Genomic DNA, 26,376 nt, shown 5'->3' with positions numbered 1-26,376 from the left:
GGAGGTGAGCCGCCAGCAGTGGTGGATGTGGGGAGAGAGATGGCGGAGTTTTGAAATTTGTCATGAACTGCTATATTTATATATGATAATATCAAGGTAAATACATTGTTTGTTCTCTATTAATATCTTTCATTTGCTAACTATCCCTATCAGTAGTTAGTGCCTTCCATAGTTTGAATCTTTTATTTAGCTGGCAGTAGTGGCGCTCGCTGTATTGCAGTAGCTTGAGCAGCGAAGATTTTTGTGAGGTAAGTGATTTGTGAAAGGTATAGTTTAATGTTAGTCAGGGCCATTCTTTTGTAGGGAATTTTGAAAGTCAGATTGCGTTGCGCTAAAAATATTGTGTGTCAGTTTAAGCACAGTCATGGATAATTGTTCAAAGGGGACGTTTCACTTTACTAACTCACGGCGTTTGGGAAATCAGTTTGCCTACCTTATTATTATCATTCCTTATTCATTTACTTACCTTATTAACCCTCCTATCCCTATCAATTGAGATATGGAAAAATACAAACGAAAAGAATAACATCCGCTAGGTTTCTTCGAGATTCGAACCCGGGTTTCCCGATTACCAGCCAGTTACCGTGGTCGTTGCGGTATTTTTTTTCAGTTTGTTCATTATGGTTCGTTGTATTTCGTCGTAGCGGACGTCACCTGACATCCGTTGAAGCTCGTTGTTGATCGTTTCTCTCAGATGTTTTATTACAGCGGCCAGTCAGCGCTCTGACCGAACACGCTGAGCTACCGTGCCGGCGACTATCGACGCTGTCGGCGATAGGCGTTAACCATTTGGGTACAGACAGGGCAGTTGTAAAAGTTTCTTACCTCGATTTCTGGAAAAGTGTGCGTTTTTGGACCCCATACCTGATGATGAAAAATGCTCTATTTACAATTATCTATCGATCCCGCCAATTTTGAGTCGATCGCTCGTCATAACATTTAGGGGTGATTTTTCTCAAAAACTTGGGGGTGTTGACCCAAAATATCTTAGATTCCTTCGTTTTAGGTTGTACACAGGCGACCTGCCAAATGTGAGCCGAATCGGTTGGCCGTCTCTGAGGCCTTCCCCTAGTCAGCCCGGGCGGGCGCGACGTGGGACGAGGTCGGACCCCGCAGGAGCCAGGCAATCGCCCCCTGGCGCCCCCAGCTGCCTGCTAGCAATACCAGTCGTGTACGTTTTGCGTTGACGTTCTTCATTGGAAGTTCTTGGCAGTTAAGATGGAAGAGTCGACAAGCCTTATCGTTCAGTATAGAACGTGAATGGCTTTATTTTTCGTATCGTTTGCACGCCATCCAAAGTACATATGCCACCACACTATTATGGGGAAAACACTCATTTCCAATGTCATTACAACACCAATCACAAAAGCAATATGCGGCACGAACAATAGAGCGTACATTAAATCTCTCAGTGCAAGGGGTAAATATTTACTAACAGACGTGACTGAGTGACTGACGAGATTTACACTTTTAAACACAAATTAAAAACGTCTATAAACCAAATTCTAGTTTGTGACGCGCAACGTTTCCCGAAAAAAGTCAGTTGTCGACAACACACACGACTGGCTATGTTTGAGCGACTGAAACGCTTCATTACGAATTCTGAAACAAATTGCAAGACCTTGTACGACTGTATGATTTCGATTGGTGGAACCGTTCTCGCTTTATGAAATATTACCGCAAGAGCAAGATGCTCGAATCCACAGACAAGCTGCTACAGTCGTTTATATGTTTGATTCAACGTGTGTGGCTCAGCTATTATTTATTTATTATTTTATTCGTGGCTGCAATTTTGAGCAAGTACAGTACTATTTTTTTCGGGACAAATGTATAAATAGATGTGATACAGTTATTTTAAATTGTCAAAGAGTGTTTAAAATAATCGCATACAATATTTAAATTTCCGAGCATACCGTGACGTAATCCTTCTATGTAAAAGATATTGACTGTCTGCTAAACTAAGCTTCTGAATATGACAAATTTATTTGCAACTGATGACTGAAACTTAACCTGAAAAAAAAATTCTGTTTTGAAACTGACAATCAAGCCAGCACATTGAATCACTTCCTATGAAGCTCACCGTTAATGACTAGTGGATTATAGCCTAACAGTTTAAAATAGTTTGGCCGTATGCCCATCGGTTAACAGCACGGGAGCTTTTCGTATCAAATCCAACAAAGCTAATTAGAATGTCTGGTAACAATAATCGGTACATACTTTGTTGTTAATGTTCTATATCTTTTGTCTAAACAGCACGAATAAGGCAGTTACTCCTTCATCCGACAAAGTAATAACGGTTAATTCGTCACAGGTTACCTATTAATATCGTCACACGAAAAAATTCTTCATGTGGCAATGAATACACAATCATCACTGCAATCCAAATCGCGGGTGTCCGGCACTGTTGTCGCGTAATCACGGTGCACAATTGAACACTTAAACACATCAAACAAATCACTCAGTTAACGCCATCTACGTATTTGCTGGACTTCAGGCCCACGGCTTTGGGTGACACACACAGTCGTTAAACAATTGCAAACGCGGTCGGCTGTCCTGCCGAAATCCATCCCGCTCCCTTAACAGCCAACAACTTACTTGCCCGGAACCTCAACATCGACTCCCGTCTGGCGCATTGGGCGCTCGACTATCGATAGTACCTACGGCGACCTGCAAGAGGCAAAGATATATTACACTACTGGCCATTAAAATTGCTACACCAAGAAGAAACGCATATGATAAAAGGGTATTCATTGGACAAATATATTATACTAGAACGAACATGTGATTACATTTTCACGCAATTTATGAGCATAGATCCTGAAAAATCAGTATCCAGAACAACCACCTCTATCCATAATAACGGCCTTGATACACCTGGGCATTGAGTCAAACAGAGCTTGGATGGCGTGTATAGGTACAGCTGCCCATGCAGGTTCAAAACGATATCACAGTTCATCAAGAGTAGTGACTGGAGTTTTGTGACGAGCCAGTTGCTCGGACACCATTGACCTGACGTTTTCAATTCATGAGACATCTCGAGAACGTGTTGGCCAGGGCAGCAGTCGGACATTTTCTGTATCCAGAAAGGCCCGTACACGACCTGCAACACGCGGTCGTGCATTATCCTGCTGAAATGTAGGGTTTCACAAGAATCGAATGAAGGGTAGAGGCTCGGGTGGTAACACATCTGAAATGTAACGTCCACTGTTCAAAGTGCAGTCAATACGAACAAGAGGTGACCGAGACGTGTAACCAATGACACCCCACACCATCACGCCGGGTGATACGCCAGTATAGCGATGACGAATACATGCTTCCAATGTGCGTTCACCGCGATGTCGCCAAACACGAATGCGACCATCGTGATGCTGTAAACAGAACCTGGATTCATCCGAAAAAATTACGTATTGCCATTCGTGCACCCAGGTTCGTCGTCGAGTACGCCATTGCAGGCTCTCCTGTCTGTGATGCGGCGTCAAGGGTAACTCCTGCCATGGTCTCCGAGCTAATAGTCCATGCTGCTGCAAACGTCGTCGAACTGTTCGTCCAGATGGTTGTTGTCTTACAAACGTCCCCATCTGTTGACTCAGGGATCGAGACGCGGCTGCACGATCCGTTACAGCCATGCGGATAAGATGTCTGTCATCTCGACTGCTAGTGATACGATGCCGTTTGGATCCAGCACGGCGTTCCATATTACCCTCCTGAACCCACCGATTCCATATTCTGCTAACACTCATTGGATCTCCGCCAACGCGAGCAGCAATGTCGCGATACGATAAACCACAATCGTGATAGGCTACAATCCGACCTTTATCAAAGTCGGAAACGTGATGGTACGCATTTCTCCTCCTTACACGAGGCATCACAATAACGTTTCACCATGCAACGCCGGTCAACTGCCGTTTGTGTATGAGAAATCGGTTGGAAACTTTCCTCATGTCAGCACGTTGTAGGTGTCACCACCGGCGCCAACCTTGTGTGAATGCTCTGAAAAGCTAATCATTTGCATATCACAGCATCTTCTTCCTGTCGGTTACATTTCGCGTCTGTAGCACGTCATCTTCGTGGTGTAGCAATTTTAATGACCAGTAGTGTATTCTCGATACGATAGAGGCGGTTGACCCCTTACAAGATTTTGAACTCCATTACTTTATGTGTTTGCCTGTATTACGAATCATAGTTACTGATATATTAGATACTATAAAATCGAAATACATATAAATTCGTAAAATCAAAACTTAATTCTATATTTCTATATGTAAAGTTATGTTTAATAGTTGGAATGCTTATTAAAATTCTCTTATCTAATTATTTAATAAAGAAATAAAGTTACCGCTTTGGCAGACGGATAAAAAGTTGGCAAAAAACACCTCACAGTATTTTGGTAACTTGAGAATATTGGCATTCCTTTATAGTTCGTTATACTTGTGACAGTGGTGAAAATTGTAGGCAATTTAAGGGGGGGGGGGGGGGGTAGGACGTCAAACGGGCCGTCTTGGAGCAGGAGAGACACCCCATGACATTTTAATTTCCACTGTCTACACTTTTATGAATAAATTCATAAAACTTTGTCAGCTTGACCAGGAAGGATTCAGGTTTCACAATCATAGCAATGGAAGTTCAAAAATATAACAAAATAATTTTTTTTACGTGTGAAAATTCATCATTTCTTCACTTCTATTGGCTGCGTTTGTTGCTATAGGTACCCATTTCTTCATATGTAAGAGATTCTTCGATGAATTTTGCACAGCATACAAATCATACTTACAGATTTATGAAACTCTAGAAATTATTTAATTTATGAAAAAATGAATGTGCTGCTATATTTTATGGTTCATGTTTAGAAAAAACTCAAATTTTATAGTTAATTACCTCAATTTTTACCACAGTTTTTAATAGATTTGGAAAATTCTAGAGTTTCATACACCTGTAGGTATGGTTTGTATGCTGTGCAAAAGTCATCTCTCCCTTACTTATTGTGGTGTGCGTACTGTAAGACCTTCGCTACACACACCATCAGATTATTTGACTTGTCGCTCTAACGAAGTAGGCGAGTGTCAGCAATATGTCTCGTGGTCTTATCGTGGCGTGTTTATCTTCTGCCGTTAGGTCAGACGATAGAAATGCCACTTGCACGCTTAGAGTAGCAGATTGACGGTGACCAACTTTAAACAGAACTTGTTTAATTTTCACCCACATTTATTAAAATAATAAAAAAACCTACATATTACGTAACTTGATTCTGCATGCTGTTTACAATTGACAATCTGAAGCTCCTTTGGTCTTGGTACGTTAATCTTATTCTCACATATCTCTGATACTAGACAAAGTGTCTATATATTTCTCTTCATGGCTATGTACAGGTTTTTTTTTCTTTATTGTGGTTTTAAACACCTTATACAAAGGCGGGCTGGCAGCAGCACAATACGCCGCTCTTCAGCCTTGAGTTTGACAACAAGTAGTACATAAAGGTGGCGCAGAGAAGACAGTCAAAACGGTGGGCAAAAAATGTAGACACTAAAAACCGAAAAAACATGGAGCCGTTCACACTGGACGAGAAACAGCACTAACACTAGGCGACACGGTTCACATAACATGGATAATGGCGACGGCACGTGAACGGTGGTGGCGTGGCGGCGAACAACACTACACACAAACGAAGGCACACACACGAAACACTGACGGCGACGATCTCCGGCGCGCGAATGTTCACTGAGCGTGTACGAGTCCGGGGACCTGCCAAGAGTGGAGGAGGAGGAGGAGGAGGAGGAGGGGAATGGGAGAGGGGAGAGCAGAGATGCCATGGGCAGAGGAGAGAGGGGGAGGGAGGGAGGGGAAGCCCGGGGGAAGAGGGGAGGAGGAAGGGGGGAAAGGAAAGAGAAGGGAAGGGAAGGGAGGGAGGGTGCCTAAAGGAAAGGACACAGGAAGGGGAGGGGAGGATCAAAGTAGATAGGAGGGGTAGATGGAGGGGAGGAGGACATCATCAGGGAGGGGGAGCTGGCGGAAGCCACCTTGGGAGAGGGTAAGGAGGGTGGAGAGATGGAGACCGGGTGGGACGTGGGAATACAGGCGCGGCAGCGGGCGGGGGTGGGAGAGGACCGGGGAGACTAGCGCTATGTACAGGAATATGATAATCTTATTAGGTGCAGACTGAAACTTGACTATGGACTGGTACAAATAAATGCAGACTAATGCAGACTGACTAATCGGAGGTCTGTACCGCGAGCGTTCAGGTATCACTGCGCGAGTGTGATCCGCGAGGTGAAAAGGTTCTACGTTAGCAGCAATCTCATTGGCTGCGTTACATATTAATACGCGGATCGGCGCAAGCAGAATTTGGTCCGTCTTTATGACAGCGCCATCTCGTAGAGCGGAGACGGACGAGCGCTGCGCCTGCGCTGTTCTGTTTAGTGGGGGGGCGCGCTCTAGTGGGAAAGTTGTGTACGCGCTGACTACGCGGAACTATGTACACAACAGTTATGAAGAAAAGTGTACCTATAGCAACTAATGCAGCCAATGGTTGGTTTGGGGAAGGAGACCAGACAGTGAGGTCATCGATCTCATCGGATTAGGGAAGGACGGGGAAGGAAGTCGACCGTGCCCTTTGAAAGGAACCATCCCGGCATTTGCCTGGAGCGATTTAGGGAAATCACCGAAAACCTAAATCAGGATGGCCGGACGCGGGATTGAACCGTCGTCCTCCCGAATGCGAGTTTAGTGTCTAACCACTGCGCCACCTCGCTCGGTAACGCAGCCAATGGCAAGTGAAAAAAAGGTGAAATACAAACGTAAAATAATAAATTATTTTCTTATTTTTTTGAAGTTCCACCACTATAAGTGTAAATCCTGAATCCTTTCTGGTCATTCTGACAAAGTTTTATGAATTTATTTTTAAAAGTATAGACAGTGGAAATTAAACTGTCCTATGGTGTCTCTCCTGCTCCAAGTCGTCCCGTTTGACGTCCTACCCCCCTTAAGTTCTACGAGAGTACTTTATTTTATCGTAAAAAGTTGTAAAGAAAAAAGTGAAAGGTTTCCAAAATATAGCAGTTTTTCAGTCTTTCTGGGACTCTCCTCCGTTAGCTGACGGTTCTCGTGGTGTAAAACTTGTAATGTGCACAGCTTGCTAGACCTTCAACGGGGTGCGCGGCAGGGCAGTGACGCGGCGCTGTGTTGGCAGGGAGCTGCTGGAGCACGCGAACATCACGTTCAACGAGAACGGCACGCTGAGCACGTCGCCGCGCCACCCGCTGCTGTGGGCGCCCGACCACAACCCGGTGCGCCGCGAGGACGACCTGCTCGTGCTGCCGCACATCGCCCTCATGGTGAGTCGCCAGCGGTCAGCTCGCACAACTTTCCTCCCCTATCCATCTAGTGTCTGCTTTGATGCGGCGTGCTACGAAATCCTCTTCTGTGCCAATGAGTAGTGAAAACAAAAGACGGCTAGAACTAATCACGAATGCCTGTGTGCGTTACACCTGCAACAATCGCCGATATGATCATGTTAGTGCTTCATACTCCGAGCTAGGGTGGCTGCGACCGGACAAATTGCGTGACTACCACACTCTATGTCTACTTCACCGACTCTTCGTCGCGCAAGCACCCCAGTACCTTGCTTCAGAGATTAAAAACCTGTCATGCCATCATAATCGAAACACGAGGTCTCTCTTATTTGGTATCCTAACTGTGCCCACTCACAAAACAAAAACTTTTGCAAACTCCTTCTCAGTTGCCGCTGTCCGCCTCTGGAACAAACTGCCACTTACCTTGAGCAAAATTCAATCTCCTGCTGCTTTTAAGAAGAAGCTGAAGCATTTCCTACTATCATCCTCATAACGTTCTCCACAAAATTAATGTACAAGGCCAATGCTCTCATCTGTCAAATAGCAAAGCTAGCGTCTCCTATCTTGCTCCTGAGATGCCTTCATCTATATTAGCCACGCAATCTTCTTTTCCTTTATATTTCCTTAATTATGTTTCATCATGTCTCTCTGTTCTTCTCCTCTCTTCACCATCAGTCTCCCTCATACTCTCCGCCGCTAGCACTCCTATTCTAAATCTGTCTCTTCAATAATGTCTAATTATAACAGTACTTATTATCTACGAATATAAACTCTATATGTATGTATTTTTCCAGGTGTGCCTTTGTAATTGTTTATTTCATTTTTAGTATTAGATGTAGTTTAACATGCCTACTAAAACATATAAATGTAAAATAAGTAGAACGTCTCGTTAGATGTAAGAGAGGGCCTGATGGCCCTAATCTTGCCAGGTTAAATAAATCAATAACTCCTCACCTCACAACGAGACCACGCGGCAATCGGATTTTTGTAACTGTGGTACGTCAAGTTCGGAACTCAGGCATCAATAACACAAAACCGTTCGATACAACTGTCAAAAAATATTGATAAAGTCGACTGTGAACTTTTCCGACCACCCTAATTACCGAAAAGTAAAGTCGATTTTTCAACAGGCAGCTCGGCTCTGTGAGAGTCGGCAGTCTGGGTGCGCTTCCTGGCTGTGGTAAACTTTAAATATTGGTGCCTTTCTACGATCATTTCACTGAATATATGAAATATGAAAAAAAAATTTGTATTCTTTTTATTCAAACAATCTTTGTTGACAATCCTTTATAAAAGATCGGTAACTAGGAATGTACGTTTGCAATCTTTTGTGTGCGATATGTGATTAGAAATAACAAGGCGCGTATTTTTCATAAAAATCGCATTTACATACCCATTAGGGAGCAGCCGCTGATCAGCTGGAGCTTTATCACCATCTAACTGCTGGCCAGTGTGTCCACCCTTGCCACGGATAACAGCAGCATGGCATGGAAGCAGTGAGGCTTTGGTAGGTCACTGGAGAGAGTTGCCATCACATCTACACACACAAACAAGTCACTTGTGTTTTGTTGTAGTCTTCAGTCCTGAGACTGGTTTGATGCAGCTCTCCATGCTACTCTATCCTGTGCAAGCTTCTTCATCTCCCAGTACGTACTGCAACCTACATCCTTCTGAATCTGCTTAGAGTATTCATCTCTTGGCCTCCCTCTACGATTTTTACCCTCCACGCTGCCCTCCAATGCTAAATTTGTTATCCCTTGATGTCTCAGAACATGTCCTACCAACCGGTCCCTTCTTCTTGTCAAGTTGTGCCACAAACTCCTCTTTTCCCCAATTCTATTCAATACCTCCTTATTAGTTATGTGATCTGCCCATCTAATCTTCAGCATTCTTCTGTAACACCACATTTCGAAAGCTGCTATTCTCTTCTTCTATAAACTATTTATCTTCCATGTTTCACTTCCATACATGGCTACACTTCATACAAATACTTTCAGAAACGACTTCCTGACACTTAAATCTAGACTCGATGTTAAAAAATTTCTCTTCTTCAGAAACGCTTTCCTTTCCATTGCCAGTCTACATTTTATATCCTCTCTACTTCGACCATCATCAGTTATATTGCTCCCCAAATAGCAAAACTCCTTTACTACTTTAAGTGTCTCATTTCCTAATCTAATTCCCTCTGCGTCACCCGACTTAATTCGACTACATTCCATTATCCTCGTTTTGCTTTTGTTGATGTTCATCTTATATCCTCCTTTCAAGACACTGTTTATTCCGTTCACTGCTTTTCCAAGTCATTTGCTGTCTCTGACAGAATTACAATGTCATCGGCGAACCTCAAAGTTTTTATTTCTTCTCCATGGATTTTAATACCTACTCCGAACTTTTCTTTTGTTTCCTTTACTGCTTGCTCAATATACAGATTGAATAACGTCGGGGAGAGGCTACAACCCTGTCTCGCTCCCTTCCCAACCACTGCTTCCCCTTCATGCCCCTCGACTCTTATAGCTACCATCTGGTTTCTGTACAAATTGTAAATAGCCTCTTGATCCTTGTATATTAACCCTGCCATCTTTAGAATTTGAAAGAGGGTATACCAGTCAACATTGTCAAAAGCTTTCTCGAAGTCTACAAATACTAGAAACGTAGGTTTGCCTTCCCTTAATCTTTCTTCTAAGATAAGTCGCAGGGTCAGTATCGCATCGCGTGTTCCAATATTTCTACGGAATCCAAGCTGATCTTCCCCGAGGTCGGCTTTTACCAGTTTTTCCATTCGTCTGTAAAGAATTCGTGTTAGTATTTTGCAGCTGTGACTTATTAAACTGATACTTCGGTAATTTTCACATCTGTCAACACCTGCTTTCTTTGGGATTGGAATTATTATATTCTTCTTGAAGTCTGAGGGTATTTCGCCTGTCTCATACATCTTGCTCACCAGGATTGGCTCTCCCAAGACCGACCGTAGTTCTAATTGAGTGTTATCTACTCCCCGGGCCTTGTTTCGACTCAGGTCTTTCAGTGCTCTGTCGAACTCTTCACACAGTATCATATCTCCCATTTCATCTTCATCTACAAGTCACCTTAATTCCTGTAAATTCAGGGAGGGGAGGCGATGAGCCACGTTCAACCTCATCCCAGATGTGTTTGATCGGTTTAGGGGGCCATCACATCAATTGGAACTCGCCACTGTGTCCTCGAACCACCCCATCATACTCCTAGCCTTGTGACATGGCGCATTATCTTACTGAAAAGTGCCACTGCTATCGGGAAACATGATCGCCATAAAGAGGTATACGTAGTCTGCAACGAATGTACGATACTCGCCGTGCGGGGTTAGCCGAGCGGTCTAGGGCGCTACAGTCATGGACTGTGCGGCTGGTCCCGGCGGAGGTTCCAGTCCTCCCTCGGGCATCGGTGTGTGTGTTTGTCCTTAGGATAATTTAGTTTAAGTAGTGTGTAAGCTTAGGGACTGATGACCTTAGCAGTTAAGTCCCATAAGATTTCATACGCATTTGAACATTTTTTGTACGATACTCCTTGGCCGACATGGTGCCTTGCACGAGATCCATTGATCCCATAGAAGCCCACGTGAATGCTCCCGAGAGCACAATGGAGCCTTCGCCAGCTTTTCTCCGTCCCATACTACAGGTGTCAAGGACCTGTTACGCTGGAAGACGACAGATTCGTGCCCTCTCATCGGCACGATGAAGAAGGTATCGGGATTCACCAGACCATGCAACACTCTGTCACTGCGCCAACGTCTAGCGCCGATGGTCAGTCGTAGTTGCCGATGTCGTGGTGTTAACTGTTGTGGACTGGCAAGACAGCCAATCCACAGTAACTGAAAGGCATGCGCTTAAACTCACGCAGGCTGGCGTGAGGTCTGAAACAGGATACGTAATGAATGCTATAAAGAAAAGTACGTAGCTGCTGGAATACTTAACTTTAATCCACAATTGGTGAACATTGGTCTCGTTGATACAGTATATGCGTCATTAGATACATAGCAAAGGATAATTGGCGCCTTGCTAGGTCGTAGCAATTGACGTAGCTGAAGGCTATACTAACTATCGTCTCGGCAATTGAGAGTGTAATTCTCAGTGAACCATGGCTAGCAACGTCGGCTGTACAACTGGGGCGAGTGCTATTAGGTCTCTCTAGACGTGCCGTGTGGCGGCGCTCGGTCTGCTATCACTGATAGTGGCGACACGCGGGTCCGTCGTATACTAGCGGACCGCGGCCGATTTAAAAGTCTACCACCTAGCAAGTGTGGTGACTGGCGGTGACACCACATTCCCCCCCCCCCCCCGCAAATCGGCGTACGGCTGTGTAATAAGGCTTCCGTCGGCCGTGGAGAGGACCCCATGTTGGCGTATGCGACGAGGTGGGGAGCCTAACAACAGGCGAGGCTGCGCCACCCGCACCCGGCCATTCGGTCCGAGGGGAGCTAGGAAAGGCCTGAAAACCTAGTCCAGGGTGCACGCCAACAGGCGGGTTATGCGCCCTAAGATAGTCAGGAGGGGCCGAAGGGTCGACCTCCATCGAGTCGGAGCACCCGACGGGCGAAGACGACATCTGGTCCGGAGCGGGCAAGAGTTCCATGTCGGAGGACAGCTGGTCACGGGAAGCGATAGGCGGCGCGTGACACAGGGAGGCGCTTGGCGGCTGCAGCGAAGCGTCCTCTGCGGGCGGTGCCGGCGGGATAACAAGCGGCGGCGGCGGCGGCGCGTCGCCATGGGGCAAAATGGAAAGCAGCGTCGGTAACACCTGGGGATGAGGCGAGCCAGTAGATGGGTCCCCAGGGCGCTGACCGGACGGCACCGTTGCTGAAAGCAGACGGGGAGCGGCAGAACCCGTGCGACGACAGAAGCGCAGCTGATTGAGATGCCGACGCACCCCACCAGAGGCCCCCAAAACCAGATACATAGCGCGGCCGAGGCAGCGAAGAATGCGCCCTGCGAGCCAACGCTGTGAACCGCGATAGTTGCGATAGTATACAACGTCGCCTGGAGCAAAAGCAGGTGGCTGCCGCTGCACAGGAACCTGATGCGGCGGATGCAGCAAAGACATCAAGGTTCGATGAGGACGACCGTGGAGCAACTCAGCCGGCGAGCGACCATCTCGGGGCTGAGAGCGATACGAAGACAAGAAGAGCAATAACGCGTCCTCCCGAGAATGCGACTCTATCAACTTCAACATCTGTGACTTGAAAGTCCGGACCAATAGTTCAGCGGCACCGTTTGACTGAGGCGAAAACGGCGCGGACGTTAGATGTTGAATACCATTGGCCTTGCACAATGACTGAAATTCTGCGGACATGAATTGTGGGCCATTGTCGGAAACAATAGTCTGTGGAAGACCTTCAATGCAAAAGATAGCGGACAACGCTTGGATGGTGGCAGATGACGTCGTGGAAGACATCCGGACAACAAAAGGAAAATTACTGAATGAATCGACAACAACCAACCATCGCGCATTCCAGAATGGACCAGCAAAATCGATGTGTAAGCGTTGCCAAGGGGAAGTGGCTTTTGGCCATGCAAAGAATTTCCGCGGTGGTGCGGATTGTTGGTCGGCACACGCCATGCAAGAAGAACACATATTCGTAATCGCAGCATCGATTCCGAACCAAGTACAGTGCTGACGAGCAAGTTGTTTCGTTCGCACTATACCCCAATGTCCTTGGTGGAGAAGCCGTAAGACAGAGGACTGTAACGAACGTGGGACCACGACCCTGGACTGATCATTATCAGAACGCAACAGCAAAACACCACGTCGTACAAAAAGTCTCTCCTTGTGAGCAAAAAATTGGCGAACCAACGGATCCTCGATCCGTGACTTTGACAAGGGCCATTGCGTAGCAACAAAACGCAAAACGGTAGCAAGGGCAGGGTCAGCAGCTGTGGCTGTAGCTATACGACGAAAATCGATCGGAAACGATTCGACCACGTCATCGGTTTCCGCATCAATGAACATGCAAGCAAGTTCGGAGGAATCGAATGCTCTATCCTCAGCAACAGGCAAACGGGACAACGCATCGGCGTTTCAGTGCTTAGCAGTGGACCGATACAAGATATCGTAGCAGTACTGCGAGAGGAAAATAGACCAGCGAATGAATTTCTGCGCTGTACGTGGAGGTACAGGCATGTACGGATGAAAAAGCGATGTCAAAGGTTTGTGGTCTGTGATGATGGTAAATTGACGACCATACAAGAAATCATGAAACTTTGTAACACCAAATACGAGAGCCAAAGCTTCTTTCTCGATCTGTGAATAATTTCTTTGCGCTGACGAGAGCAATTTGGACGCAAAGGCAATAGGGCGATCATGCGAACCATCTTTGTGCGCAAGCTCAGCACCGATCCCGAAATCCGATGCATCTACCATCAACAAAAGGGGTTTCTGTGGATCGAATGGCGTAAGGCAAGTATTAGAAAGCAACGCCGATTTCAACTGGCGAAAGGCGCGTTCGCATTCCGTCGTCCAGACGAACGGAACACCTTTACGGCGTAAGCGATGAAGCGGAGCTGAAATGGAAGAGGCATTGCGCACATAGCGACGATAGTAATTTATTTTACCCAGCACACTCTGCAGCTGCTTCAAATTCTGCGGTGAAGGCAAGACTTGTATGGCACGGAGGTGCTCTGGACTGGGATGTATGCCTTGGGCATTGAGTACATGGCCCAGATATGGTAAGTCCCGAGCAAAAAACACACATTTGTCCTCCCGCAAGCGAAGACCATGTTGTCGCAAGGCCTGAAATAATGTTCGGAGGTTGGCTAAATGTTCTTCTTCTGTCTTTCCGGAGATCACAATATCGTCCAGATAGTTTGCTGCAGTAGGGACCGACGCACAAACAGTTTGTAAATATTGCTGGAACAATGCAGGGACGGATGCACACCCGAATGGCAGTCTTTTGAAGCGATACAAACCAAGATGCGTGTTAACCACCAATACGCACTGGGATTCTTCGTCCACCGGTATTTGCAAGTACGCATCTGCTAGGTCCAACTTAGAAAAATATTTACCCTGGCACAGTTTGTCAAAAAGATCTTCCGGGCTGGGTAAAGGAAAAGTGGCAATCACTAGTTGTGGATTCACTGTTGCCTTGAAGTCCATGCAAAGTCTCAATTTTCCGGAAAGTTTTGGCAAAATTACTAAGGGTGAAGCCCAGAGAGAAGCCTGCACACGTTCAATTACACCTTGTGATTCTAAATCGTGTAATGTTCTTGCGACCTCATCACGCAATGCGTAGGGAACATTGCGCGCTTGGAAAAATTTCGGTTGCGCGCTTACTTTCAGTTCCAAATGTGCTTTATAGTTCTTAGCGCAACCAAGGCCCGGTGCAAAAATGTCTGCAAATTCTTCACATAGACGAGAAACACTGGCTGAAGGCACAGTCTGGTTCACTGATAGGACCTGATTTACTATAGACAAGTTAAACAACTGAAATAAATCTAAACTAAACAAGTTCACTGCAGAAGAAGAACGAAGGACGTAAAATGACACAAGTTTTGTTTGTCCTTCGTATGTTGCAAGAAGGCTGCACTGTCCGAACACAGGGATATGCTGTCCGGAATAACTATGTAACTTAACATTTGCGGCACGTAACGGAGGTGTGCCCAGTTGTTCGTACGTGTCTTTATTGATCAGTGAAACTGTAGCTCCGGTATCGAGCTGGAATGGGATCACGTTGCCATTAATGTCAAAGTCGACAAAAAGTTTATTGTCCTGCTGACGACAAGAGCGACTGTTTTGTGCAACGTGAACAGACACTGGTACAGAATCACTCGCGACTTGACGTGATTTCCGTCGATGTCGACGCACACTTTTTGTGGGACGAACACAGTCACCGTGAGAGAGAGTGGCACTGGGCGGAGTGGAATTAACTACATGAATGTCCATGGGTGAAGGTTCACGAGCCTGAGTATTCTTGGTTCGATTCCGGCGCGAAGCAAAGGGCCGGGAATGGTTGTGAATGTCCGATCGGAGCTTTTACTGGCAAACACTCTGAACATGTCCTTTTTTATTACAGAAAAAGCAAATAGCTTGGCGTGACGGGCAATTCTCACGCGAATGTCTAGTAGCACACTGCGGGTATGATTTCACTGCATTTGCATGCTGGCGCGGGACACGTGGCTGCGCGGACGTGCGCGAGGGCTGTTTACAGTTCCGTGCAGCTCGCCCGGCGGGCCGGTTAATGTGACACACAGCTGGCGAAGTTCCAAATGATTCCTGAGCAAAGTCAAGTGTGTCTTGCCTATCCAATATGTCTATCACTTGTTGAAGGCAGGGATTGACTAGTTTCAAAATTTGCTCCCGTATACGAACATCAGAAACGTTCTGTGCAATTGCATCACGTACCATAGTATCTGAATAAGGGAGTCCACATTCACACTCAAAAGCACAATCCCTGGTAAGGCCTTGCAAAGTTGCAACCCACTCCCGATTAGTTTGACCGGCTGTACGTTTTGTACGAAAGAACGTATACCGTTTTGCAACTACATTAACTGATTCCTTGAAATAGGCATCTAAAGCAGACAAAATTTCGTCGTAGGACAGAGTTGCTACGTCACGTCGGGGAAATAATTTCACTATCACACGGTACGTTTGCACCCCTACACACGCCAATAAATGAGGCTGCCGCTCGTTACCTTGAATTCTGTAGGCGGCGAGATGAAATCCAAATTGGCGTGACCACTCCGTCCAGCTTTCCATCGCCGCATTGAATTGACGAAAAGGTGGTGCAACTGCATGTTGTGGCTGCGGTAGCGGTGGAGCGGCGGCCGCCGCATCGTTTTGCATTGCACGGTGACCCTGGACGAGCTGTCCAAGGGCATCCAATAACGCCTGCGTCTGCTGATTCTGCAAGTGATAAAATTAGGACAGCACATCTGGAGATTGTGGCGAAGCCATGACACAAGTAAATTAGAGTAATACGACCGTTAAATCGTCGTCGCCAAAAATGTTGTGGACTGGCAAGACAGCCAATCCACAGTGACGGGTAACCGAAAGGCACGCGCTTAAACTCACGCAGGCTGGCGTGAGGTCTGAAACAGGATACGTAATGAATCCTATAAAGTAAAGTACGTAGCTGCTGGAATACTTAACTTTAATCCACAATTTGTGAACATTGGTCTTGTTGATACAGTATATGCGTCATTAGATACATAGCAAAGGATAATTGGCGCCTTGCTAGGTCGTAGCAATTGACGTAGCTGATGGCTATGCTAACTATCGTCTCGGCAATTGAGAGCGTAATTCTCAGTGAACCATGGCTAGCAACGTCGGCTGTACAACTGGGGCTAGTGCTATTAAGTCTCTCTAGACCTGCCGTGTGGCGGCGCTTAGTGGCGAGACGCGGGTTCGTCGTATACTAGCTGACCGCGGCCGATTTAAAAGGCTACCACCTAGCAAGTGTGGTGTCTGGCGGTGACACCACATTAACACTGGCACATGCATAAGTCATCGGCTGCGGTGGCCAATCGTTAGCAGTGTTCGGTGCACTGCGTGTTCGGACACACTTGTACTCTGCCCAGCTTTAAAGTCTGATGTTATTTCCGTCACAGTTCACCGCCTGTCCTGTTTTACCAGTCTGCCGAGCCTACACCTCCGACATCTGTAATCAGGTATCGCATGCAACATCTCGACGTCTGGATATAGTTTCAACTCAGTTTCGCCACGTGTTGAAGACACTCGCCATAGCACTTCTCAAACACCCGACTTCTCGTGCTGTATCCTAATTGCTCGCGCCGAGCCTCTGGGCCATCACAATCTGATTCAAAAATGGCTCTGAGCATCTACTACTGGATTACCAGGAAAGATTCCAATCACAGTCCGTTTGAAGCACTACTCCCCTAGATTGAAGATGGTATGGTTGCTGTTGTATTCAATCCCGATGCAATTTCAGTGTTTTATCGTCATTGTTAATGTCCAAGGGTTAGAGTAAATCAGCTGTGATGCATAGGAAACTACAACTGGATTCCCAGGAAAGGTTCCAAGCACAGACCGTTTGAACCAGTACTCCCCTAGACTGTATTTGGCATGGTTGCTGTTGTATTCAATCCCGATGCTATTTCAGTGTTTTATCGTCAATGTGAATGTCCAAGGGTTAGAGTAAACCATCTGCGATGCATAGGAAACTTTAACTGGATTCCCAGGAAAGGTTCAGAGCACAGACCGTTTGAACCAATACTCCCCTAGACTGTAGTTGGCATAGTTGTCGTTGTATTCAATCGCGATGCAGTTTCAGTGTTTTATGGTCAATGTGAATTTCCAAGGATTAGAGTAAACCAGCTGTGATGCATGGGAAACTATTACTGGATTCCTAGGAAAGGTTACAATCACAACCTGTTTAAAGCAGTACTCTGGTGGACACATGTAGTCATGGTGGCTATTGTATTCAATCCCGATGCTATTACTGTGTATCATCGTCAATTGGAAGGTCCATGAGCACAGTTTGGATTCTGTAGAAATATGGGAACACGTGAGGCAATACTGACCCTACGACTTATTTTAGAAGCTAGATTAAGAAAAGGCAAACCTAAATTTCTAGCATTTGTAGACTTAGAGAAAGCTTTTGACAGTGTTGACTGGAATACTCTCTTTCAAATTCTGAAGATGGCAGGGGTAAAATACAGGGAGCGAAAGGCTACTTACAATTTGTATAGAAACCAGATGGCAGTTATAAGAGTCGAGGGACATGAAAGGGAAGCAGTGGTTGGGAAGGGAGTGAGACAGGGTTGTAGCCTCTCCCCGATGTTATTCAATCTGTACATTGAGCAAGCAGTAAAGGAAACAAAAGAAAATTTCGGAGTAGGTATTAAAATCCATGGAGAAGAAATAAAAACTTTGAGGTTCGCCGATGACATTGTAATTCTGTCAGAGACAGCAAATGACTTGGAAGAGCAGTTGAACGGAATAAACAGTGTCTTGAAACGAGGATATAAGATGAACATCAACAAAAGCAAAACGAGGATAATGGAATATAGTCGGATTAAGTCGGGTGACGCTGAGGGCATTAGATTCGGAAATGAGACATTTAAAGTAGTAAAGGAGTTTTGCTATTTGGAGAGCAAAATAACTGATGATGGTCGAAGTAGAGAGGATATAAAATGTAGACTAGCAATGGCAAGGAAAGCGTTTCTGAAGAAGAGAAATTTTTTAACATCGAGTCTAGATTTAAGTGTCAGGAAGTCGTTTCTGAAAGTATTTGTATGAAGTGTAGCCATGTATGGAAGTGAAACATGGACGATAAATAGTTTATAGAAGAAGAGAATAGCAGCTTTCGAAATGTGGTGCTACAGAAGAATGCTGAAGATTAGATGGGTAGATCACATAACTAATGAGGTGGTACTGAATAGGATTGGGGAGAAGAGGAGTTTGTGGCACAACTTGAGTAGAAGAAGGGATCGGTTGGTAGGACATGTTCTGAGGCATCAAGGGATCACCAGTGTAGTATTGGAGGGCAGTGTGTACGGTAAAAATCGTAGAAGGAGATCAAGAGATGAATACACTAAGCAGATTCAGAAGGATGTAGGCTCCAGTACGTACTGGGAGATGAAGAAGCTTGCACAGGATAGAGTAGCATGGAGAGCTGCATCAAACCAGTCTCAGGACTGAAGACCACAACAACAACAACATTTGAAACAACAAGATTTATATAAATTTTACAATGTGGAACCATGGTAGGCACGCCATAAAACTTTTAACAAATTGCTTAAAGTGCTGCTGATGGCTGAACAATCCATTTTCATATCATATAATGCTGTCATGAGGACTTATGGGTTCATATAAGTTTAATGAATGGTTAGTATATTTCCTAAATTAATGGCTCATACATAACAGGCTTTGTTAATGAGCATGTATAGTAAACCTACTTAATCCTGTGACTCAATCAGGTAAGGAAATATGTGGTGTCACCACCAGACACCACACTTGCTAGGTGGTAGCCTTTAAATCGGCCGCGGTCCATTATTATACGTCGGACCCGCGTGTCGCCACTGTCAGTGATAGCAGACCGAGCGCCACCACACGGCAGGTCTAGAGAGACGTACTGGCACTCGCCCCAGTTGTACAGCCAACGTTGCTAGCCATGGTTCACTGACAATTACGCTCTCATTTGCCGAGACAATAGTTAGCATAGCCTTCAGCTACATCATTTGCTACGACCTCGCAAGGCGCCATTACCAACCTCACGCCAGCCTGCGTGAGCTTAAACGCGTGCCTTTCGGCTACCCGTCCTAGTGGATTGGCTGTCGGGTCAGTCCACTACAAAATATATATAATGATTAATTAGCTTAACAACATCTTTGCTTCAAACAATTGTTCTCCTGCTGAGCACAACCATCGTCACCCAGTTTCTGTTTTTAATACATTCCAACCCAACCATTTCCTCCATTAGTGGTATCTGGAGCTCTGCTCTCCTGTGGACAGAGATCTCCCACACAAGACTACATCCTATCACAAACTCTTTGTAAAACTATGTTTTCTCAGTAATTTCACAAGAACATTTTGCCCTTCTGGTCCTTAAAATCAGTTTGCTGCAGAATTATAGAACACATCCTGAGTTTGAATATTATAAATTTTGTAGAGAGCAAAAAGCTCAAGTCCACAAATCAGCACAGCTTTAGAAAACATCACTCATGTAAAACCCAGCTTGCTCTTTTCTCTCATGCAAACTGCAAACTATAGATGAAGGGCAGCAGGATGATTTCAAATTTCCAGATTTCTGAAAAGGCTATGACACAGTAGCCCACTGCAGATTTTTAACAAAGGTATGTGCATATGGAACAGGCTCCCAGATATGTGACTGGCTCAAAGACTTCTTAAGTAATAAAACCCAGTATGTTCTCCTTGATGCTGAGATTTCATTTGAGACAGGGTAATACCAGGAGTGCCCCACAGAAGTGTGATAAGACCGTTGCTATTTTCTACATACATAAATGATCTGGCAGACAGGGTTGCAGCAATCTACTGTTGTTTGCTGATGATGCTATGGTATACAGGAAAGTATTGAAGATAAGTGATTGTAAGTTGATATAAAATGACCTAGGCAAAATTTCTCGTTGGTGCGGTGAATGGCGGCTGGCTCTTAATGAGGAAAAATCTAAATTAATGTGGATGAGTAGGAAAAAGAAACCGGTAACATTCAGATATAGCATTAGTAATATCCTGCTTGACACAGTCACATCATTTAAATATCTGAGCATAATGTTGTGAAGCGATATGAAATAGAATGACCATGTAAGGATTGTAGTAGGGAAGGCAAATGATCAACTTCGGTTTAGTGGGAGAATTTTAGGAAAGTGTGGTTCATCTGTAAAAGAGACCACATATAGGATGCTAGTGTGACCTATTCTTGAGTACTGCTTGAGTGTTTGGGATCCACAGAAGGTTCAATTGCAACAAAACAGCGAAGCAATTCGGAGGTGAGTTGTTAGATTTGTTACAGGTGGGTTCCATCAGCATGCAAGTGTTACTGATATGCTTCAGGAGCTCAAGTGGGAATCCCTGGAAGGAAGACGACATTCATTTCAAAGAACACTACCAAGAAAGTTTACAGAACCAGCAATTGAGCTGATTGTAGAATGATACTGCTGCTGCCAACATACATTTTTTGTAGGGGCCACAAAGATAAGATTCAAGAAATTAGGGCTCATGTGCATGTGTATAGATAGTCGTTTTTCCCTCATTCTATCTGTGAGTGCATCAGGAAAGGAAACAACCAGTTGTGGTACAGGGTACCCTCCACCACACACTGTACAGTCGCTTGCAGAGTATGTACGTATACGTAGATACAGATGTTGGTGTAACTAATATTCTCATGTTCTTGCCCACTCCTTCCTTTTCCTTTCTTCCTGCCTTGAAAATTCTATGCAGTTCCTGATTAATTATCTTGCAATGTTGTACCCCCATCCTTGATGGTTATCAACTTGTATTTTTTTGGATGGTGTTTTATTCTTGAGATGAGTCAATTGTGGTAACAGAGTTGAGCTGCATGGCATCTTGTTGAGATGTCATGGAATTCTTTTAACAGTACACCCCATATCTCGTACTAATTGTGACAGTAGATTCTGTACAAATTTCCTAATTCTTTCATATATGTCCTGCGGGATTTGAACTTGGATGGTACACTGAGATATACATCAACTGTGTCCTGTGCCTCCTCATAATTGTTTTTCATCACTCCCATTTAAACTGAGGTCCATTACCTGAGATTATCCTAACTACACACCCTATTTGTACCAAGAAGTCACTGTACAGTGTCTTTGATACAGTGAGTGCAGTAGCCCTACTTAATGGTGTGAGCATGACAAATTTAGATCTGAGTTCAACTACTAGTATGGACCAAAAGCCACACTATGTCACAAGATTTGGTCCCATTAAGTCTTCTGCTGTGACTGATGCAACTTATTGGGTGCAATAGGATAGAGCAGCACTTAAATTGTCTGTGTACTTCATTTTGCCTTGTGACATGCTTTGCTAGTGGAGAGACATTTCTTATCCTAAGTTTCATGTTATTAAAGTGGAATAAGTTTTACAATTTCAGAAATCATTTCTTCATCCCAAAATGCACATATCTGAGGTGTGTATACCATATTACTTTATTATTTCTTCTGGTATTCAAAGGGCCGACAGTGAGTCAGTGACCTCTTCCAGCAAAAAAGGATTCTCTTCCTAAATAAATAAAATAGTCTGATATTGGCTTCTCCTCTATTTCACCATTTCTCCTTTAGCCCTATGAGTGCTATATTCTGCATTGAAGTAGTGATGAAGTTCTCAGATGACATTTTCTCAGATTGACTAAAACGAGAATCTCCAATGTCCTCTCTGACCCTTCCATCTGGCCCACTAATGAGCATGAGAATGCATCATCTCTGTGTGTGTGTGTGTGTGTGTGTGTGTGTGTGTGTGTATGTATGTATGTATGTTTTCCCTTCTGGTTTTGTGTCGAAAGAATAAATAGCTGAACTTCTTAAAGCCCCAAACCACAGTAAAGTCTTGATCTCAGTCACTGGGTAGTTCTTGTCATGCTTTGATAGCACACAATACCACATGCCGTTGTCTTCTTCACTCTCTCTATTTTCCTCAATGTCCTGGAATATGGTGACTCTGATTCCCATCTTGACTAAATCAGTGGCCATGCAAAACCATCTGATAGATGGAAATGGAAATGCCATGTGGCTACGGCCTCCTGTCGGGTAGACCGTTTGCCAGGTGCAGGTCTTTCGAGTTGACACCACGTCGGTGACTTGGGTGTTGATGGGGATGAAATGATGATGATTAGTACAATACAACACCCAGTCCCTGATTGGAGAAAATCTCTGACCCAGCCGGGAATCGAACCCAAGGCATTAGGTATGACATTCCATTGCGCTGACCACTCTCAGCTACCAGGGGCGGACATCTGATAAATCGGGATGACAGTATTGGTGCTATTACCAATGTATGTTTCAGTGCCTGAAATTCTCTATCTTTATTTGCATACCACACTCCTGGAGTCTTTTTTTCTCATTAATGCACAGAGTCTCAGAGCTAACATGTCCATTTTGATGAGCTTTTTATAAAAAGCTCTAAGAAACTCTAAGAAATTTTCTTAAATCCTTTCTGATGGAAGGTGTTGAGAACTGTGTGATTGCCTATACTAACTTTTCTGAATTTGGTGAAATTATTTTCATGTTCCAAAATAAGATTTCTCTAAATTTATGGTTATTCTGTGGTTCCTCAGAGCACTGATCAATACCTTTAGTGTTCTGTTTGATCCTTCCAAGTTTCTTTTGCAATTAACATAACCAAAGATTTGTTTTGGTTGAAGGGGAGTCATTGATAGTAAAGCTGTGTATTTGTGGCAAAATGGATGTACTCCTATCTGCTAGAAGCTTAATCTGAGATCAATCAACAAGAAGACTTTCACCCTATAAAATCTCTGAAATAGTTCTTCTAGTTTCTCCGGCTTGTCCATCTATGGTGGCATGATTGTGCTGGTCTGTCTGGAATCTAACACAGGACATATAGATCTGTCCTCCTTCTCAATGACTCTCAGTGGATTTTCATATACAGAAATTGCACGTTGAATCACATCTTCATGTAATATGCATCATATTTCTTGCCCTATTTTTCCTCTGTATGCAAGTTGTATTGTGCAAGTCAGTACAAATAACTTGCTGTGTTACCTCACATTGAATTTATATTGAAAACTTACTGCTCCTGTCTTTTGTAGTAATGATTGTTGATTAATATTTCCATCATTTCCCCTCTATTGTCTGCACTGATGATAGTAATACCTCCAGCTCACTGCCTGAGTAATTGTGTGTAAAGATGACTGCCTGCATATGGGCATACTGTTTCCAATGAGAAAAATATACTTTGAACCTTGCTTGTTTTTTATATCAATTAACTAAAGTGTGGATAATTTTTGAGTTATTGTAGTGTGTATTAGTTTACAAGTAGTCACTATAAAGTTTTTTATTGTCATTTTGTTAATTTCATGTGACAGATTCTCCAAGAAGACCCTGAGGTTAATAGTTTGTTGGTGTAATTTGAGCATACCTTGTATCTGCTGTATACATTGCCCACTAGAATCATAAATATTTTAGTTACTCCTAATAAAACTGTGAAAGAAAAGTCTACAACGATTTACAAATAGTAAGTTATCATTCAATATTGAACTAACAATAATTGGATGTATCTAAATAGTTAACACAAAACTTCATGCTAATTGGATTACATAATAAATTATTATAAGTGTTAATAATACTACTCCTGTATAACAACATCCCTGATTATTTAAAGCTATAATCCTGGATTTCTACTGTCATAATGTGATTGATTGTTACACCATGCATAGTAAACTTTCAACCTATTTCTCAGTATCTCTTACTAAGTGTAACAGTGTGCCACATTTTCCATAAGTTGCAATCAGCTGCCCAACAAATCTGTGCAAAATTTAAAAGGCAAATTATCCTCACATGTTAATGAGTGTACCTTAGTAGCCGTATTCAGCCTGTCAGAATGATATGCCTCTCACTACACTGCCTTCTTTCACACAGAGTATTACACACGTCATGAAGGACTCTTCATTCTTCATGAAAATGGGGCTGAATCTCGTGATTGGACAGACCAACTCACAGCCTCTGGTGCGAATGACGGCACGTGAGTTCATGTTTGGCTACGAGAGCACACTGACTACGCTCGGCAATACATTGATGCCTTCTTGGATCTACTTTGGAAAAGTTGGCCTTGTCGACCGGGTAAGTTACACGCGCGCACATGCGCACACGCACACGCGCACACGCATGCGCACGCGCACGCGCACGCACACACGCACGCACACGCACACACAGAGACAGAGAGAGTTTAGTGAGAATTTACTTGAGGCCTGTCTGAAATGCTTAACACCAAAAGCAGATTACAGATACATATGTTTTCAGTTTGGTGTTTGGGTTCAAAGGTGCATATGCTAAAGACTTCTGTCTGCCCTGAGAATAGTTCATACATCATTGAAGTAAAAGTGTTCAACAGGACACCTTTTTCTAATTTATTTTCAAATTTTCTTGTGTTTAATTTTTGGTGTGTTTGGCATTGTTTTATAATATCTGAGATATTAGGCTGATAACAGCAGGCTATAGACAGGGAAGAATGATGAGTACCTGAAAATATGTAATACAGAACAATTGCTAAAATAGTAATAAGTGCATTGGGAAAAAGCAGAATGAAAATCTGAAAGAAGTGGAAGAGTCACTGGGGGAAAAAGCTACAGGTGGTGAAGATTATGACAAGTGACCATAAAGTGCCTTTGTGAAAGGCATGATAGCAACCTGAAAGTAAGAAAGTAGAGTCAGAGTTTCTCAAAAATTGCTGAACATAGAAACTTTCACAGAAGTTTTAACTCTGAATTACTGCAGAGAGAACAGTTGAGGTCAAAAAGCCACCAGAATGAAATCAAAGATCAGTAAGACTATAGCTAATGATATCATCTGCACTGAAAAACTTACAAGAGGTGGTCTGGTGACAGGGGGTAATATATACAAAACAACAGACTTCTGCTTGGAATGGCTAGGAAGAAGCACTCATTCTGGTAGTGTACTATAATATATAGGTGACAAAGATATTGCACAACTGCAGAAGTATTTCCTTACTGCATGTCAGGTATCTCATATTCTTAAGATTGTTGTTGAATTTGGTGGAAAAGCAGCCCAAGTCATGTATTGGAAATTGTCAGGGTGGTTTGTGAAAGGATAGAACTGTTCTATATAATTTATGAAATGCCACATTGCTAACATGCTAATGCAGCTGAAATTGTGACAGAAACATAAAATAGTGGTTTATTAAATGAGGAACTGAGAACATGTCAGGTCAACAGCTTATGAGAAAAGCACATTTTCAGTATAAAAATAAGCATGTAATTTCTTCACTTAAGCTGTTGCAAAGCCACACTAATTTTCATTTTGCCAATTATTGCTCATACTTAAAAAATGATATTATTCTGTTCAAAAAGTCTGTAAATACTCGCATATTGAAGTAGATAAGAAAGTTCTACATTTAAACCACATGCAAAAATAATATCCTATTTGTGTGCTGCCATTTACCAAAAACTTGTTTTCACATCTCAAACTGTTTATGAAATTCAAGGGATGTTACAAATATTTCATTATCATTAGCGTGCCTGAGTGTAAGTAAATGCACTAAATATGACCCATTATATCAAGATCCTGGCAAACAATGTGTCATACATTCCGGCTCATAGGCTGGTGTGTTTCTGCTGCTGCCTGTGCTGACATCCTGCTACCACTCTGTGCTGCTCCATTAGATAACACAGACATATTTCTTACAGCAGTTCAAGCTGCCTCACAATGGTCTCTCCTATGCAGATTAACTTGCTTTCTTTGTGTATGCACCTTAAGTTCAAGTGGGTGATTATGTTGACAGCAACATAGTAATAACAGGTGAAAATCCAACACAACTATCAGAAAGAGCGAACGAGGCTCTCAATGATGTCCACAACTGGTCATTAAAAAATAAA

At 43.8% G+C, this 26,376-nt stretch overlaps 1 protein-coding gene across 1 annotated transcript in view; it reads left to right on the top strand.

The window, feature by feature from the left end:
- LOC126419136 (scavenger receptor class B member 1-like) overlaps positions 1 to 26,376 on the top strand; it is a 209,037-nt gene that overhangs the window by 153,740 nt on the left and 28,921 nt on the right. The window contains exons 4-5 of the mRNA XM_050086243.1: positions 7,184 to 7,328; positions 24,404 to 24,604. Coding sequence (XP_049942200.1) covers positions 7,184 to 7,328; positions 24,404 to 24,604 — 346 coding nt within the window. The remainder of the gene's footprint in view (positions 1 to 7,183; positions 7,329 to 24,403; positions 24,605 to 26,376) is intronic.

This window comes from Schistocerca serialis, chromosome 9, assembly GCF_023864345.2.
Source record: "Schistocerca serialis cubense isolate TAMUIC-IGC-003099 chromosome 9, iqSchSeri2.2, whole genome shotgun sequence".
Classification (NCBI taxonomy): Eukaryota; Metazoa; Arthropoda; class Insecta; order Orthoptera; family Acrididae; genus Schistocerca; species Schistocerca serialis.
The sequence above is the reverse complement of the archived record's forward strand: the minus strand, read 5'-3'. Positions and strand labels throughout refer to the sequence as shown.